The sequence below is a fragment of the Eptesicus fuscus genome, chromosome 5 (genome assembly GCF_027574615.1).
Source record: "Eptesicus fuscus isolate TK198812 chromosome 5, DD_ASM_mEF_20220401, whole genome shotgun sequence".
NCBI classification, from domain to species: Eukaryota; Metazoa; Chordata; class Mammalia; order Chiroptera; family Vespertilionidae; genus Eptesicus; species Eptesicus fuscus.
In genome coordinates this window covers 11565552-11584781 of record NC_072477.1, presented here as the reverse complement: position 1 = coordinate 11584781, position 19230 = coordinate 11565552, and the positions used below count along the sequence as shown (strand labels likewise).

Below are 19230 nucleotides of genomic sequence, written 5' to 3'. Positions count from 1 at the left end.
GAGAAGCAGGAGAGGTGGGGTCCTGGCAGCCAGGGAAGAGCAGGTGCAGGAAGGAAGGGTGGTCAGAGGGCAAGCGCTGCTGAAGGGTCAAGTGAACGCGCAGAAATGACGACTGGATGAGGGTCACTGTCACTGGGACAGGCAGAGTCAACGGTGCGGCAGCTTCGTGGAAACAGGCTGGACGGAAGGAGAGAAAGCAGGTGCGCACAACTCTTTTGAAGAAACTTGCTATAGCCCTAGCCGGTTTGGCTCAGTGGATAGAGCGTCGGCCTGTGGACTGAAGGGTCCCAGGTTCAATTCCAGTCAAGGGCACATGCCTGGGTTGTGGGCTCAATCCCCATAGGGGGGGTGCAGGAGGCAGCCAAACAATGATTCTCTCTCATCATTGAAGTTTCCATCTCACTCTCCCTCTCCTTTCCTCTCTGAAATCAATAAAATATATATATTAAAAAAAAAAAAAAACAGAAAGAAATTTGCTATAAAGGAGAGCAGAGACACGACGCCATGGCTAGGGAGCGTGTGGCATAAAGGAAAAGTGTTGTAAGATGTGAAATATTACATCATGTTTATATGCTGCTCCCAGTAGGGGGCAGTGCATGTAGGTTAAAAAAACTGCGTTAAGAAGAAGGGCCATAAATTCTTCACATGGCTTGAAAGCAATAATCCTTATTTACACAAAGTGCTGATTTAAAAAAATGAAAGATATTCACTTTCTTTTATCATTCAAAAATTAGAATGATTCTAGTAAATGGTTAAAAGAAATCTTAGAGGCATATCTGTAGTTGTAAGAAGTTGGTCCAAAGCAAAATAAATTTTAAAAATTTGAGAAATATCATTTTAACATGCAAAAGCCAAGAGTTTATCATAAAAACGCCATTTGAAATATCATATTTCATAAAACTGGCTCTTCTAGATGATACAATACAACTCAAGATGAAAATGTCTAAACTTATTCTTTTCTCCAATTTCCATGAGCAGGATATACTTACAGGCTGCACTGATTTAGTCTGTAAAATTTGTGCCTCGCCACACAGAGTCTCCACATGTATTTTGCTGTTTCCATGTCTTCCTAGTAAGTAAAATATGCATAAAAGAAATGAAAGCACATTTACAACGTGATACAGAGTTTATCTGGGGACAAGGCGTAATTATGTCAAGTCACTTTTAACACACTGGGACTCTTTCATTTTCCAATACTGTGTCTTCACAGGAATGCTATAATTAGGATTTAAATTACAAAGACAAAAAAATCTATTCGAACAGTGTGATTCTTATATTAAACAGCTTCAAAAATTATGAAAATATAAACTTTCATCTTGACAAATAGGTAACTCAGAGACGTTTTTAAACAAAACATTTGACTCAGTGACTCAATACTGCCATGTGTCAAGGGAGCAAAAGCAAATAACTGTGAAATAATCTTTCTACAGAGCCATTCACTTAATGGAAATTGAGATACCGGTGCTTACTTTCTCCCCTATTTAGTTGCTTACATTTAGTAGTTATCTAAGGATTCATTCAACAATATTTACTGAGCAATTGCTTTTTATAATATTTACTGAGCAAGTGCACTATTATGACAAAACTACCATTATGTAAAATGTTATAGAATTTTATAAAACTGTAAAATATTATCATTTTAATGCCACCCACCCCCACCCCCGCAAACACACACACAGAAACGCTAACGTGTTAACTTTCAGGAAAAACATTCCATGCTCTTCCTACCGCCCACTCACCGTTTGAAACTGGATGGTCTCCTCTTTACTTGCCAGCTCTAAGGCAAAGAAGGACTTATTGTGGGACATGTTAGCAATATCGTGCCACCTAGAGAACAACAAACAGAGAACGGCGATGTGAGTGCTCATGCGCACACCAGGAGGTGGAACGTGTGATTCCCATGTTTGAGCTTGATACATAAATCAATATTTGATCATCTTGGAAATAAAACAGTTGTTTTAATCCTCTAGCATGCATTTTCTAATTGAAGTGATAACACAGAGCCGCAAAAAAGTAAGTGCATGTATACTAAACAAGGCCAAAGAATGCTTGAAAATGTAAAATCTATTTATCCCCATTTGTCAGACGAGTTAGATCGAAGATCCCTACATTAGCTGGTTGCCAATGACCCCTTCCTTCATTCGACAAACATCTTACCAAGATGTGCGAAAGGGTATGCGTTATGACAAGGTCAGAAACTAGGTTAGGTCCCAGGGACACCAAGGTCAGTGAGGCCCAGTGCTTCCCTAGAGAGGCCCACACCTGGGTTGCAGGTTCGCTTCCCGTTCCGCGTGCGGGAAGCAACCAGTAGATGTGTCTCTCTCACATCGATGTTTCTTTCTCTCTCTCTCCTCCCTCCACTCCCTCCCTCCCTTTCACTCTCTCTGAAATGCAATGGAAAAAATATCCTCAGGTGAGGATTAACAAAAAAGAAAGAAAGAGCCCTAGAAATCAGAGCTCATATGAAATTACACATCAAAAGAACGCCTCCATGTGGGAAGCAAAGGGGCGCATTTTTAAGTATGTCCTAAGTCGACCCCCATCACAAGCACTATTTTCTGCACATCTGGTTTTGAAGAAAGCAGCTTACAGAAAGAAGCCAGCAGTGAGGTGGTATTCTTTCCTAGGAAGAGCGTATTTCCATTTCCTAATGAGACCTTGGGGGATACTTATGAGCAATATAACTAACATCGGAACTAAAACGTGGCACCAACAGGAGCCACAGAAACTGCATGGAAAGAGGTAAGAAAAATACCGAAATATCACGGGAGGCCTTCCGTTCTTGTGCTTCACAAAGATGCCCTCCAGGCAGGCTCCGATGGAAATGTCGCTGCCTTGGCTATCCTGAAAGGAGAAAGACACACTCAGGCGGCAGGTGCACGGCAGCCACAACTGCACCCCGTCCCCTGAACCTGCTTCCCAGGCGTGAAATGCGCGGAAGACTCACAGGATAACTATTCTGAAGGGGGAAAGTCTGAAAGTTACGAATGTGTCGTCTTGTAAGCATGTGTGAATATAAGAAGAGCCTAACCAGTTTGGCTCGGTGGATGGAGCGTCGGCCTGCGGACTGAAGGGTCCCAGGTTCAATTCCGGTCAAAGGCATGTACCTTGGTTGTGGGCACATCCCCAGTCGGGGGTGTGCAGGAGGCAGCTGATCGATGTTTCTCTCTCATCGATGTTTCTAACTCTCTATCCCTCTCCCTTCCTCTCTGTAAAAAATCAATTTTTTTAAAAAAAGAGAGAGAGATGGACCCCTTAAGGAACTCCCTCAAGAGCATTCGGAGAACAAACTGCAAATCAGGAATATGTTCGCTGCGTCACTTTGGCCACAAGGACCTCCCCTTTGAAATGTCCAGAACTTTGCACGACATCGGCCTTTGCACAGCAGGGCGCCCTGGGCTTCCCCACGATCCTCCGGGAACCGCTGAGACCCATTTTGGAGAGCCCCGGCCTCCGTGTCCCGCTGACCTTCGCAGGGTAGCTCTCTTCTCCGTAGCCTTCCATCCTCTCCACCTCCTGCATGTACAGCATTTCCGCCTCAGGAGCTGCGAGCCCTCTGCAACCCAAAGATGTCAGTGAGATTAGCCACAAAACTACAAACAAACAAACACACAAAACCACAAAGCTTTTCTAAAACACTACACAGGAGTTTGGCCTAAAACATGATCAACATTGCAAGTGTCTAAGCATCAGCCATCGGTTATATCAACCCAACATTTACTGAAAATTGACTACATGCAAAGCACGGTGCTGCACACTGAGGTTAGTTAGGGAAGATCCTCTCCCTGCGCTGTAGACAGGCGAGGGGGACGCAGGCAATAAGACAGCCCCTGGAACATCTTTGGGAAAGGCTAGGATTCTTTCTAAACCACTGAGTAACTGCTTACTATCCAAACTATCAGGTGATACTAAGCATCACGTGCTCAATGCCAAGTGATCCAAGTGTGGAAATAAGAGTTAGGAGGATGGAAATCCTTTTTAGCTCTGGTGACACAATTAATTACAAGGATGGGTAGGTAGGAAGGTGGCGTGGACAGAGAAAGTGCTCAGCTGCATGGAAACTTGCCTCTCCAGCCTCACCTCTGCTGCTCCCCCTCACCCACAGGGCACCCCACACCTCAGCCATCCCAAACTCTGCCTTTCTTTGAATACACCACGTTCCCTCCGGCCTCTGGGCCTTTGCACACACTAATCCCTCTTCCTAGTATACCTGTCACTCACCTGTGCACCCATCCCTCAAGGCTTGGCCTATGTATCCATCACTCCTTCTCTGTCACCTGCTGTGATCCCCGAGTCTAGGTCAGACATCCCAGCTCTACGCAAACCCACCGCGTTCTGTGCACATTTCCCACTGCTCCCGTATTCCGTTCTGACTATTCTAACTGCCTCCTCAGTGGGTTGTCCTGCCCACCCCTTAGACTGCAAGGCAGGGAACGCATCCTCTGATGGCAGGGGACTGTTCAACTTATCTCCGTGCCACTACATCTTTAAGCAGATGCACAAATGAATGAATGAATGAATGAATGAATGAATGAATGAAAGGAACAAAAGACAAGGCGATGTAAGCCTGAGGGATTAATTATGCTGGGGAGGGGGGGGAGAACATGGTTCATTTGGGACAGCAGAAGGTAAAGCTGGAAAGGCAGGATTTAATCAATTCATAGGAGGCCTTTAATCCCAGGGGCAATGAACTCAGGCTAGTGAAGAGCAAGGACAAATTCATGAGCATCTGACAAAGGGCGTGTGGGGAGGGGGAATAAGAGAGAGGAAAGTGATGTTTTAGGAAGATTAATCCTTTGTGAGCGATTGTATGGATTTCAGTGAGGAGAGACTAAAGGCAAAAGGTTATGTTTAATGGGAGGGGATGAACAATAGGTTATAATTAGACAGACCTGGGTCCAAATCCCACCTCTACCACATGTAACTTTGGGCAAGTTATTTAGTCTTTCTGAGCTTGGCTTCCCCAATCTGTAAGGAGATAATAACATTTACTTAAAGAGCGGTTATAAGAATGTAATGATCTATCACATACTTGGAACTGTGTATTTGCTTTAGAATGGAGACCTAGCATTCTCCAGCTGAGGGTTTTTCTTACAGCAACGCGTACAGATTCACAATCAAAGAAAGTCATTGTCTACCCAGGACGGTAGGTCGGCGCAATAAGCACCGTAGCTCTCAGCACAGCTTCCCCGGAGGACAGAGATACAGCTTCCAAAGGTGCAGAGGAGGAGAAAACCCTGTGCCTGCCGCATCGCATAGGAAAAGAAGTCTCTCCGGCCTTGAACTGACCTACACAGGACTCGGTTAGCACCAAAGCCTTTCATACTCGGGGTGGAGGATGGGCACCCTCTCTACGTTCTCAGGCTCCTCACGGGGGCAACATGGATAATAGATGAGGTAACATGGTAAGTGCTTGGACCAGCACTCGGCACAGAGTGAGTGCTCTGAAAATGCGGGGACGCTCAGAAGGGGGAGTGGTTTGCAGCAGCAGCAGCAGCAGCGTTAAGTGCCGAATTTCACTGGGTCGATGCACATTTCAAGTTCAAACAGGCACTGGTTCCATACGATTGCCGTGTCTTACTCTCTCAGCGTTACCTGTATTTCTGATGCAGTAAGGCCACCTTTTGGGTTGCTTCTTCCAATACCTTTTCATCTTGTAACCACCCCTGAAGAAAACACACGGCAGTTAAGTATGTACACAAGTCACCCCAATTTCCCAGGAAGATTAGCTGCTGCTGACGCTACCCAGCTCTCGTCACCATCAGGCAGAAGCAGGACTGGTAGGAATGCGGGGGAGCTTGGCTCCAGCGCGTCATCATGGTCTGCCTAAGGAATTTAGTGGCTTCTGCTCAGGGGCCAAACACTCGCCCTGCCTTTTCCATTCAACCTCAGAGGAAGTTCCCACTGGGTCACGTCAGGGTGGTAACATCCACGGCCAGTTGCTATCCCGGCCCTGGGACACCTGTGCACTCCCGCTGGCAGTGCAGACGACGCTCGGAAGAGCATCCCTCCCTGGGTTGCTCCACTGCAGTTTTCCTGCGAAGGCGACCAGTAACAGAGCAGAAGGCAGTGTCCTCCCATCATCTACTTTTTAAGCTGCTGCTGAGAAGCCACATTTATTTCGACATAATTTTGGGAGGTTTCAAGCCTTCGGTTGAAAGCAAAACCTCTGTGTGGCTCCTCAGAAGCGAGAAACGAATCCCTCTCTTTAGACTCAACATCCAAACATAAAACAGATGTTTCTGGCGACGGCCCGGTGACTGCAGACCCTCCCGTTCCCGTGGCTTTCCCACAACCAAGAAAGGTGTTACAGGAAAAATACTTGTATTTTTGTTCATCAGAGGGAACTGATTTTTTAACACTATTCCTGGACTTCATTTCAGGGAGTATTAAAGGCATGGAAATAAACTGTTTCTACAAAGGCCCAATGTCAAAAGGAGTCTTACCACAGGAAATAAGGCAAATTTCTGAAGGAAGTCCTGGGATTCATACTGATCAAAGTCACCAAAATCAGCTATATAAAATGACAAATATTCACATGTCAGTTATGTTTAATTTGCATAGCAACACATGCTCAACTATACTCGATATGTCGTATGTAGATGGTGTGCTTTTGATTCAGAAGTCAAATCTGCATTACAGCTATAAAGTGTATATTTTAAAAATATCGTTCTTAAAGCATTAGTTAGGTGGACTCATGTGTCTTGACTTGGAAAATGCCTATTAATAAAGTGAAAAATAAATTACAAACTGTATGTAATGTGATCTCATCTTTATAATTAAAAAACAAAACTGGCCTATAATCATCTGGGCTTACTCATGCACAGAAAAATGTCAGGAAGAAACCAAAGTGTTCATAGTAGTGATTATACCTCTCAAGAATGGAATCAGATCATCTGAATATGTTACAGCAAGATGTATTGGTTTAGAAAATTTTAGCTGTTAAAAATAAATCATAGTTTGGCAAAAAGTTTATGAAAATCCAGCTCTTAAAGCCAAAGATGACATGTAGGAAGATTCAAAGGACCTTGAAAAGGAATGTGGTTCCACGTGTCAGACAATTGTTTGTCTAGAAATAATAAGGTCTCCACGTCTGCTAATATCTGAAGAATTTTATTAATAATTCTTCTGACTAAATTTCAATTCCCAAGATTAAATGCCAGTTATCATATGAAACAATGGCCCATCAGAAGGTATATACTGTATATCCGTGTACATGCATATCAATTGGGCACAGGAAAAATGACAGAATTAAGCAATCCAAAAAACTACCCGTGAAATGCAAACTTGACCTGTTATGACTGACGATGCTCTGTAATCCAGGAACACTGTTTAGGAAACCAAACAAGTGACGTATGCGTAAGGTAGAAGTGGTCATAACCTCATCCACCTCCCTGTTTGGCTGATCTTTCTTCCTAAAATATTAGCTGGCAGCAAATCAAGAGGAATACATAGCATGCAAATGCTCTGTGTGTGTATTTTTTTCCTCTGTTTCTCTGTTGACATATGAGAACATGTTTATCCTTCCAGAAGTCTCCTTTCATTAGAGAACCCACATTCATTCTTCCCACAGGGAAGCCCCTTCGGTAACAGAGTAACATTTCACCAACATACTTACACTACTATAGAAAGCCCGTTACTTTAAGAAGTCATTGCTGTTTTCGTTATAACAGTTTTAATCTGACAGGTCAGGTACAGTATCAGTTGTCATCATTTACCTTGAACAGCCAAGCCTGCTAGTTGAATTGCTTGTTCTAATGTACACGGAATGTTTCCTTCCAAGATATCTTTCTTCAGCTGCAGATAATACTGATACCTACAAAAAAAAAAAAAAGTCAATTTTAAAAAGTTAACACCAACATTAGCTCCAATTGAGACAATGCATTTTACCATAATTTATTAGAGGAGCATAAACTAGTCAACTAAAACCTTAACCCGGATGGTTTCAAAGAAAGACAAGAGCATCCTGGACCGTACGTGTACACACACACACACACACACACACACACACACACACACAATGTAATCAATTTATTGAGTTACTTCTCCTTAACTGCAGTTATTTCGAAGCCGTAACCATGTAGAAGACAACTGGTCATCTATCTTATGCCCCATTGGACAGTCCCTACATACTAGTATTGTCCTTGTTAGCTGGAGAGAGACACCATCGGCAATCTTTACTTTAAACACTCTGACTAGTACCTTGGTGACACAAGACTTTGCTTACTCTGGCGGAAGTTCCCGAGCCCTGGAAAATAAACCCAGAAGAAAACGGTTCCTGATATTTCAGACCAGGTTTATATTGAAACTTTTTTTGGATGAAATCCCTAAGAGCATAGCTGCTAAATGCTTTCTTAATATTCTTGTAAAATGAGTTTACTTATTATTACACTTTCAATATTCGGGGCACTGGTTACCAGCGCAAGCTTCAGTGTGTGTGTGTGTGTGTGTGTGTGTGTGTGTGTGTGTGTGTGCAGACCTAGGCTGCATTCCAGCTCTCCGATCTAGCATTCTGCAGGAATCTGAGCAAGTCATAATCTACGAGTTAAATTGTCACTGGCCAAATGGGAATGCTATCATCCCTTCACAAGGTTGAACGTATTCAAGGAATAGAATTTAAAGCTTTTAGCACAGTACTAGAACACAGCTGGCACTCAAGAAACCGTAACTATTAAGATTGTTATCAGTAATCCATCTACTTTAAGCCAGTCACCAACAGTATGTTATCACTTCTCCATTTTGGTAAAGCTCTACAGTGCAGATTTGTTCTGCCTCCCGTTGATTTACCCTCTTTAACCGGTGATTACTAGGACCTACTCTGCATCATGCACTGTTCGAGATGCTGGGGACCTGATGTGAAATGAAGATCCACTCTCTGCCAACACGGTCTAGAGAAGTAATGCCTTGGTAAAATGTAGCATGCAAACCTGAATTCAAAACTGTCTAAACCAAGCCATGAAAAAGACTGCACATGTTAATTCTAAAGCAAGCATTCCATAAACTTGCCCAAAAGCCAAATATGCTGATCAAATAAAAATATTACCTAAAGCCTTATCAACTTGTCAACTTTCCAATATAAAGTATTTTTACACAAAAATATTACATTAAATAATTATAATAGATCAGGTGCCTCATCTTGCACAACAGAAATTTTAAATAATATGCAGTGAGGTAGTCTTCACCTGTTTTTCTTAGGTTAGTAATAGAAGGCTAATGTACAGACATTTTAAGTTTATATATTTAAGTTTTATTATAGAAATTTTAAAAGATATACAGACAATAAGTACAAAAACTCCCATAGCCTTCCCATGCAGCCTCACCAGTCGCCAACTTTATGCCTGCCATGTCTCCTCTATGCTCTCCCCTCTCTGACCCTGAGTGTTTTATAGCAAATCCCAGATGTATCATAGCAAATACTTCAGTATATATCCCTAAAAGGTCAGCTTAAACACACACACACTTTTAACATACCCAACAAAATAAATGACTAATAATGCCTTAACACTAGCCAATAGCCAGTCCATGTACAATTTTTGTGATTCCGTCAACAGTCTTTTCACAGTTGTTGTTTTTTAAATCAGGATCCCAACAAAGTCCACAGATTACATTTGATTATTTCTAAATTTCTCTTAATTTTAGAAAAAAAAATGCCTCCTCTTTATTTTCATGTTACTTATAGACAAAATGATGTGATTGATTGCGTAGCATTTTCCACATTCTCGGTTTGCCTGACTGTACTCTCATGGGGACATGTGATATGTTCATCTCTTCTCCTGTGAGCTAACTGCTAGATGTAGAGAGCAGTGCTGTCTAACAGAACGTTCTTCGGTGGTGAAAATGGTATATATCTGTGCTGTCCCAGAGGGTAGCCATTAGCCACACTTAAAATGTGGCGAGAGCCCTAACCGGTTTGGCTCAGTGGATAGAGCGTCTGCCTGTGGACTGAAAGGTCCCAGGTTCGATTCCTGCCAAGGGCATGTACCTTGGTTGCGGGCACATCCCCAGAAGGAGGTGTGCAGGAGGCAGCTGATGGACGTTTCTCTCTCATCGTTGTTTCTAACTCTCTATCTCTTCCCCTTCCTCTCTGTAAGAAATCAATAAAATATATATATATTTATTTTTTTTTTTAATGTGGCGAGTGTGGCTGAGGAACTGGGAAAGGCCCCTTAAAGCAGCATGACTTGCTGAGAGGAGAGCCAGGTTTACGCTTCTGCTCCCTGGAATGTGAATGCAACAGCTCGGTGGTCTCCAGGATCCTTTGGCTCCGAGGTTACGTAGTGAATGGGAAGAACACCAACACGCTGAGGATGGTGGGACAGTGAGAGACAGAGCATCGGTCCTTGCAGACTTGGTGGAGCTGTCCTAGAAGCTCTGCAGGGCCGACCTCTGGACTTCTTCCACGGGAGAAGGCAAAGGTATTAAGGGCTTTTGTTATATATAGCCATATTTAATCCTTACTGCTGCAACTTACTAGTATCTATCGGGTTCTGCTACACCCAATTAATGTGTAATCATACTGGTTGAATCTACAGGACCTGTTCTCTCTCAGCCCTTCCCACAGCTAATGCCTTTGTTCAGGTCCACATTCTACACTAATGCCCAGATTATGGCGTCTACATTACCAACTGGTCTCCTGCCTACAGTCTTGCCACCTCTAATCTACCTTCTATGATGGGTGACCTTTGTAATATACAAATGTCATCATTTCCATTCTGTTAAAATGAAAAAATGTCCTCATTGTACCATGATTTTATGACTAAAATACTCCTATTTTTTTAAACATGTTTTTATTGCTTTAGAAAGAGGGAGAGCGGAGAGGGGAAGGAAGAAGGAGAGGGGGAGGGGGAAGGGCACATATTAGCCAACATTTTTGGACCTTCAACACCTCCCGCCTCTCCCTCTCCCCCTCCCACGTCTCTACCCCACACAGCCACTGGAGTCAAAGAATTGTGAGAACCCTGCTGTACACTTTCTTGAAGAAGGAACACAGATTCTGTGACTAATTTTTTCCCCTCCCTCCTTTCATTGTTAGAAAGGTCGGAAACAAATCAACAAACACACTAAAAGTGACATCACTACGAGAAGAGTTCACAGCCAGGGTAACAATGTTTTCCCCTTAATCACTCCTTTGTGCCTAGTGAAGCCATAACTCATGCAAAGGCAGTAAGGCATTCTGACACACCGCATACCAGAACCTCCACGTAACACTGTGGCTGAAAATGTGGGGCGGGAGGGCAAAGGTCAGCCTGATCTCCTGACTGCAACCTTCCTTTCACTTTTCCAATCACACAGGATCCTTTCCTGAAAAACAGAGCATGGACTCCTCACCTGGTGACCTCCTGCTGCAGCTGGGACACGGAAGGCACATAGAACACCACTCCGAAGGAGACGGTGGGCTCCAAGGCGTATTTATCCAGCTGCTTCTTCAGCGGCTTTTCCAAATCCACCCACCGGCGCTGGTTCTGCTTGTTGTAGTACCAGAGGCTGAAGTACGTGATCTGGAAAGAGGGAAGGTCACTGAAGGAGGCAGAAATGTACCACAGGGTCTCTATACTTTAACTGCTCTAACCCATGACCTGGGACCAAGTGACAGCAATCTCCTAGTGTTTCACTTCTCAGAAAGGGACAAGAGCAAAACCTGAAGGGGGGGAAAAAAAAAAAGAGTCAGGACCTACCTATAGCTAGGTACTTGTATTCAGGGGAAAAAGGTGAGAAGTCAATTACTCTTGCAGACTATTGCTTCAACCCTGCACTAAAAAAGTGCCTTCCTGGCCTAGACAGCAGAAGGTAGTGGGTGCTATGAAGTTTTACATACAGTTTTTAACCAAAATCCATATGCTAAAAAATATAGAAATACTAAATTTATTATAATTAATATTTTATAATAAACATAACTGGGGCTCTACCTAGTAAAATTCTTTATATATACATACATACATATATATATATACACACATACATACATATATATATATATATATTTTTTTTTTTTTTTTTTTTTTAGTTCAGAGAGAGGAAGGGAAAGGAAGAGAGAGATAGGAACATCGATACCCGGGCTTGTGCCCTGACTGGGAATCAAACTGACAACCTTGTAGTGCATGGGAGGATGCTCAACCAACTAAGCCACACACCGGCTAGGCTACCTTGTAGAATTCTGAAGAGACAACGCTCATCCAACCTTTCGCTACTCTCCCATTTGGCTTCTATAAATAAATAAGTCTCTGTAGATATTCTAAATTCTAATAATACTAATGCAATTGCATAACTGCAACTCCTCTTTGCCTCCAGAAGTTTATTAGATACAAACTTAAAGCAACTGTAGGCCATGGAGGTTCTCTCTCTCTCTCTCTCTTCTCTCTCTCTCTCTCTCTCTCTCACACACACACACACACACACACACACACACACACGAAAAGTTATACCTAAAGCAGTAAAATAACTTGTAATTTTAAGTTATTTAAGTTACCCACAGGTGTTTTTTTTTTAATGCCCAGACATTTAGATCTCACTTGCTGTGTAAGGAAACTGTTCAGGTAAATCAATACTAGCCCTGGGCATGGTCAACCTGAAAGGGCATTAATGCACTTAAGCGTTGAAAGGACAGCCTCTGGCCACTGCTAATATTTACCTCTTCCCAATCAATTTACGGTCAAGGTCATTACAAAACTCGCTCCTTGTCCTAGGCTCTACAGAAACACTACCGAATAGAGCCTTCTACGATGAGGAAAATATTCTCTGCCTGCACTCTCCAATGCAGCAGCCACTAGCCACATGTGGCTGCTGAGCGCTGGGAATGTGGCTCGTGCAGCTGAGGAACTGAATTTTTTAATGCTATTTAATTTTTTATGCAAAAGGTACTTTATTAAATTTTATTTTTCAAGAGCATTTAAGAAACCCCACATCTAACATCAAACTCAACAGTGAAAAACTGAAGCCTTTTCCCCTAAGATCAGGAACAAGACAAGTATGCTTATGTTCACCACTGTACCGAGAATTCTCTCCAGGTAAGAAAATGAAATAAAGGCATCCAAACTGGGAAGAAGTAAAACTATCTCTATACACTGGAGACATGATCCTGTATTATTAAATATATATATATTATATATCACCCTGGCCTGTGTGGCTCAGTTGGTGGTAGCCAGTTCGATTCCTGGGTAGGGCAGGTGCCTGGATTGGAGGTTCAATACAGGAGGCAGCCGATCGATGTTTCCCTCTCTCCATCTGCCTTCTCTTTCTCTAAAAAAAAAAAAACACACCAATAAAAACATATTTTTTTTAAATCCCAAAGATGCCCTCACCAAAACAATACTACCAGAGCTAATAAATTCAGCAAAATTGCAGGGTATAAGATCTCCAAGTAAAGATCAGTATAGATTCTATACAGCAGGGATGAAAAATTCAAAAAGAAAATGAAGTATAAACATCTAGAAATAAATTTAACCATAGAGGTGAAAAGGCTTCTGTACTGAACAATATAAAACAATGCTGAAAGAAATTAAATTGAAAGACATACCATGTAAATGGATTGAACATTTAATACTGCTAAGATGGCAAGACTCTCCAAAGTGATCTACAGATTCAAATGCAATCCCTATCAAAATGCCCAACAGCCATTTTCACAGAAATGGGAAAGCCAATTCTCAAATGCATATGAAATAGCCCAAACAATATTAAAAAAAGAACAAAGTTGGAGGACTCACACTTTCTGATTTGAAAACTGACTACAAAGCTACCTGAATCAGAACAGTAAGGTATTGGTATAAGAAGAGACTTATTACAGAATGGAGTCCAGAAATGAAGCCACACATCTATGGTCAACTGATTTTCGACAAGAGTGCCAAGACCCTTCAGTGGAGAAAGAACAGTCTCTTCAACAAGCAGTCTAGATTTAAACAGTGGTCAGCAAACTCATTAGTCAATAGAGCCAAATAGCAACAGTACAACGATGGAAATTTCTTTTGAGAGCCAAATTTTTTAAACTTAAACTTCTTCTAACGCCACTTCTTCAAAATAGACTCGCCCAGGCCGTGGTATTTTGTGGAAGAGCCACACTCGAGGGGCCAAAGAGCCGCATGTGGCTCGCGAGCCGCAGTTTGCCGACCTCGGGTCTAGGAAAACTAAAGTCAGGCCCCTACACTTCTCACCATGTATTAAAAGTAACTCAAACTGGTTCAACAACCTAAATATAAGAACTATAAACTCTTTAGCAGGAAACATAGAGGTAAATCTTCATGACTTGAAAATAGATTCTTAGATAAAGACACAAAAAGCTTGAGCAACAAAGGAAAAAACAGATACATTTCACTTCATCAAAATTAAAAACTATGTGCATCAAAGGACCAAATCAAGAAAGTAAAAAAGGCAAACTATATAGAATGGGAGAAGATATCTGCAAATCACATATCTAGTATCTAGAATATATAAAAAAAACTTTTAAACAACAACAAAAAGACAACTCAATTTTAAAAAGGGCAAAGGACTTGAATAGATATTTTCCCAAAGAACATATACAAATGGCCAAGCGCATATGAAACAAGCTTCCCATCATTAGTCATTAGGCAAATATAACTCAGAACCACAGTGAGGTACTGGATGTGAAGAAACTGAAATCTTTATACATTGCCAGTGGGAATGTAAAATAGTTCAGCCACAATGGAAAATAGTTTGGTGGTTCCTCAAAAGTTAAACATATTAATCATCATATGAACCAGCAATTCCACTCCTAGATATATAACCAAAAGAACTGAAAACAGGAACTCAAATACATGTACAAGCATGCTCATAGAAGGACTATTTGCAATAGCCAGCAGATGGAAACAACTTAAATGTCTATCAGTCGAAGAAAGGATCAATAGATTTTGGAATATACAAAGAATGGGACATTATTCAGCCATAAAAAAGCAGCACTGATACATACTACAGTATGGATGATTTGCAAAAACATTATACTAAGAGAAAGAAGCCAGATACAAAAGGTCACATATTGTATGATTCCATTTAAACAAAATATTCAGAATAGATAAATCCTGAGCAACAGAAACAGAAAGTAGACTGAAGGTTTGAGGGGGCGGGGGTGTGGAAGAAAGGAAAGTAATTGATTAACGGGTACAGGGTTTCCATTCAGGGTAACGAAATGTTTTGAAACTAGATAGAGGAGGTATTGTGAATGTACTAAATCACTACATGGTTTATTTTTTAAATGGTTAATTTTTTATGTGAATTTCATCTCAAAAAAGATTTTTTTAAAGAACAGAAACACTGCCCTGGCTGATTTGGCTCAGTGGATAGAGCATCAGCCTGCGGATTAAAGGGTCCCGGGTTTGATTCCAGTCAAGGGCACATGCCCAGGTTGCAGGCTCGATCCCTGGTGGGGGGCCTGAGGGAGGCAGCCGATCAATGATTCTCTCTCATCATTGATGTTTGTATGTCTCTCCCTCTCCCTTCCTCTCTGAAATCAAGAAAATACCTTAAAAAAAAAAAAGAACAGAAACACTAAAACAAAACAAAACAAAAAAAAAAAAACACTAACAACTAAAATAAAGTACAGACTTTTTAAAATTTTTAAATACGTCAAATTCAGTGCATTTGAAACAGTCTAAGGAAAAAAATGAGCCAGAAATAGATGAGGCTAGCCATGAGTTAATTGGATTTTTCTGCTTCCTCATATCTATACTTAGGTCTTCCTTTATTTAAAGTTAAGATATACCAGGAACTTTTTTTTTTTCCATACAAAAACCTGAGTACAGACAGGCCCACTATGTGCCTTAAATGTTGGCTCTTCCCAGTCATTACTTGGTCTAGGATAGTTTCCCAGAATCATGTGTCTTCTCTTCCTTGAATCCGAATCTCCTGGGCTATGCATGTCCTGTAGAGTTTATGGGCTTGGTTTTAGCTGTAGTTAAAATGTTCCCAGGAAACAGCCTGTAATTACTGGCTTTCAGGTGATGCCTCCCATCACTCCTTTACTCCCCAGGACCTTTCCTAGTAAGAATCCACGGGGCTTCCCTTGCCCCACAGCCCTGTCTGCTCTCACTGATGACCAAAGCAAGCTGACTAGGCCTGTGGGGAATCTCACTCCAAGAGAAGCCTCTAAATCACTGAATCTCCCAGCATCCTCGGAATCTTCCAGCATCCTTCTCCATTATCACTCAACAGGTGTTTGTGAAATTTCTTCACGGTGGGATACTTTTCTTTCCTATTTTGTTCTAAACAAACATATCAGTAGTCTTCCTAAAGTTGCTCAAGGATTTCTTCATAAGCTGTTTAAAATTTTACTAGCTACTCTCCTAAAATTGTATGGATAATTGTGCCTGCTGTGTAAACAACAGTAAAAACAAAAGTGATGCGGTTAAAAAAGTTGGCTTCTTTACAGGCACGATAAATAGGGTTTAAATGAACCCACATATTTACTCAGGGAACAAAGTGATTCGGTAACTAAGCTTTTTTGTTCAGAAGAAAACATAGCTACAACAAATTTTGGGGCTCAGGTCGAAGAATGTGTCCCAAATCACAGTCGTCTAAAGACACACCATTGTTATAAGCAGGTCCAAACCCTGCCAGAATGTGAACCCTTTCCTAAGCCCCAAGTCCTTTCTTGTCTAATTATTTTAAGAGCCTTGTTAGTTGTACTATTTTTAAGGCAGAGCAGAAGGACACACAAATTAGCGGGAGGGTTTTTTAAGCCACTGATGCACTGAGTTTGATACAGGTTAATCCCACATAAAATGGCAACTATAATTTTATCCTGATGCTTTTCTTAGACGAGGCAGAAGTCAGCAGACGTTTCATCAGGAGCGAGATGAGAGGAGATAGCACCCGATAAAGCCTTTCCCAGGCAGAGATCATCTAACAAGGGTGGTTAACAAGTATTAACCTAATTCAAGCCCAGCTCTTAGCTCTACACTGAGGCTGCCATAAATAATGGAGCATTGTACTTCTTCCTTTCAACAGTGAGTATGGTGGTCACACTGCCTCAAAGCAGACAACATATTGTCCTTTTCTGTTTAATTTTAATCCACTTTCTTGTGTCCTTGGCCAGGCAGTGAAGGTGATTAATATGCAATATCACTATACCCTAGCACATATGAGGACTCAGAAATATAACAATCAAAAGTGTATCTTCATCTTCTAATTACACTGAAACTTTTATTAAACTGAAGCCCAAGTAACTGATGGCCTCAAATAACCAGATTTTGTTGCTGTTGTAACATTTCACTTCCAGGAAAAAGAGTCCAATAACAAGCCAACTTCAGGGATTTATTTTTAAAAAGTCCAAGGCACGAATTGGGATCATTATCTACCTAGATGACTGCTCATATCGTCTCTATTTATTATCTTGAACAGTAAGATGCTATGAAGAATCCAATGATCCCAAAACACAGTGCGAACGTCCTTCAAAAAATATATATTGTACTTCCTAAGAAAAATGGACTTAGAAAAATTCATCTATTCATTCAATGAATACTGATTGAACACCTACTATGTGTCAAACCCTTATAGGGACACAACACTGAGGAAAACAACACAACCCATGTCACTTACATTCCAGTAGGGAAAGAAAGACAAGCAAAATATATGGGAGGTCAGATACCACTAAGTGCTACACAGAAATATATTCAATTATAAAGTTAAAATGATATTGACATGTTTTTAAAGACTAAGCTAGGATTAAATGCAAAATGTTATTACATACATTTTACTGCCCCAAAAATGATAGAAATAACTGAGATGTTCCTGCACAGTTTCCATACAAAGGCTGACATGCTCCATCTTGTACCAACCACATAAAAGGTCAATTTGTTTAGGACCCACATACCTGAGGGTAAGCCAAGCCTCCCATGCTTTAATTATTTTAGCTGTCTAGTTTGTTATACTACAGGGCCATTTCTTATATCCCATTCCAACAGAATCAGACAGATTTCTCTTTGTTCAGATCTCTAAACTTGGGCCTCTTCAGGTTTGCTTATTAGCTTAATTCACAAATGTCAATGTTTTAGATCATTCATCACTGTTCCCTTTTTATTGATAAGAGAGTGAAGAGAGAGATAACCTCAGTCTAATTTGGCCCATACTCCAGTTTTAAAATTTCAATTAATTCACAGGAAAAATCTGTTTCATGTTTTCCTGAATTCAAGTCTTAGTTACGTATTCTTTTTATCTTGGTTTATCATAGGTATTGAGCAGTGTGAGCAGTATGCTTAGAAGTGGTAACTACACAATGTAAAAATGAAAAGAAGAGCTGAAATGAGTATATTTAGTAATAGCTGCTTATTTTTCTGACATTCACTTTTGTCAGGTCAAAATTACAGCTGTTTCATGTGACTCAGAAAGTGGTAACCATGAAGGACCACAAAGAGATAAAGGGAATTAGAAAGAGGATAAATCCATTTTAAATGAATATGGGCCTTAATTCATTTTAAGAAAGAATCTAGTCAAAGTTAATTTCTATCGCCTGAAAGAATATTACCCAACATATTTTCCATTGCCCTAAAAAAAAAAAAAAATACAGTCACTTCACTGTTCTTAAATTAGTATTGCCATGAAAGATCTCAAGGTTACAAAATCAAGTAAATTATTTTTGTGGTTAAAATACTAAACAGATACACATGAAGAAACTCCTAGATTTCTGTTACTAAAAGCTATGCTGTTTTCTTCATTAATCAACACTTGCAGATCATGGTTTCATCGTACATGAAGTAACACTTCTCTCCACATATTTACAAAGTGGTTTTTCAGTTACAGTAAACACTTCTTCCATGTACACAAATGTTCCAAGAAAACAGTAAAATTATTTCCTTTTTTAATACAAAAAGGCTATTATCCCCTTTTTTATTGACGATATAAAGTCCCATTTAACAAAGGGCACACTTACAGCTTTAATGAATTTCCTTTTAAACTATGTTCTCACTGACGAATAAGTCATGGATGGTACATAACTCAGAAATATACACTCAATATTTTTTAATTGTTTAGGTACCATAATACCAGTCACATTTTATTCCAAGAGGTGCTATTTAAAAAAAAATACATAAGACTAGCTATTTTCATTATATTTAAAAGTAGAATAGTTGAACTGACCATAAATATGTATTGCTATTAAGGATAATATGAGTTACCCACTATTCATTATCCTATAGCCAACCATCCTATATTCAAGGAATATCATAATAAAAGTCATACTGGGAGGAGTGGGGGAGAAGAGGCAGACAATAAAGGTTATATGATAGAATC

The 19230-nt window shown here is 40.7% G+C and overlaps 1 protein-coding gene across 1 annotated transcript in view; it reads right to left on the bottom strand.

Annotated features, from left to right (window-relative positions):
- The window catches only part of PTPN21 (protein tyrosine phosphatase non-receptor type 21), a 67772-nt gene that overhangs the window by 29919 nt on the left and 18623 nt on the right, over positions 1 to 19230 (bottom strand). Inside the window, exons 3-10 of the mRNA XM_054715845.1 lie at positions 11329 to 11498; positions 7719 to 7816; positions 6447 to 6514; positions 5596 to 5666; positions 3469 to 3556; positions 2756 to 2844; positions 1740 to 1827; positions 990 to 1069 (exon numbers count right to left, since the gene is read on the bottom strand). Coding sequence (XP_054571820.1) covers positions 990 to 1069; positions 1740 to 1827; positions 2756 to 2844; positions 3469 to 3556; positions 5596 to 5666; positions 6447 to 6514; positions 7719 to 7816; positions 11329 to 11498 — 752 coding nt within the window. The remainder of the gene's footprint in view (positions 1 to 989; positions 1070 to 1739; positions 1828 to 2755; positions 2845 to 3468; positions 3557 to 5595; positions 5667 to 6446; positions 6515 to 7718; positions 7817 to 11328; positions 11499 to 19230) is intronic.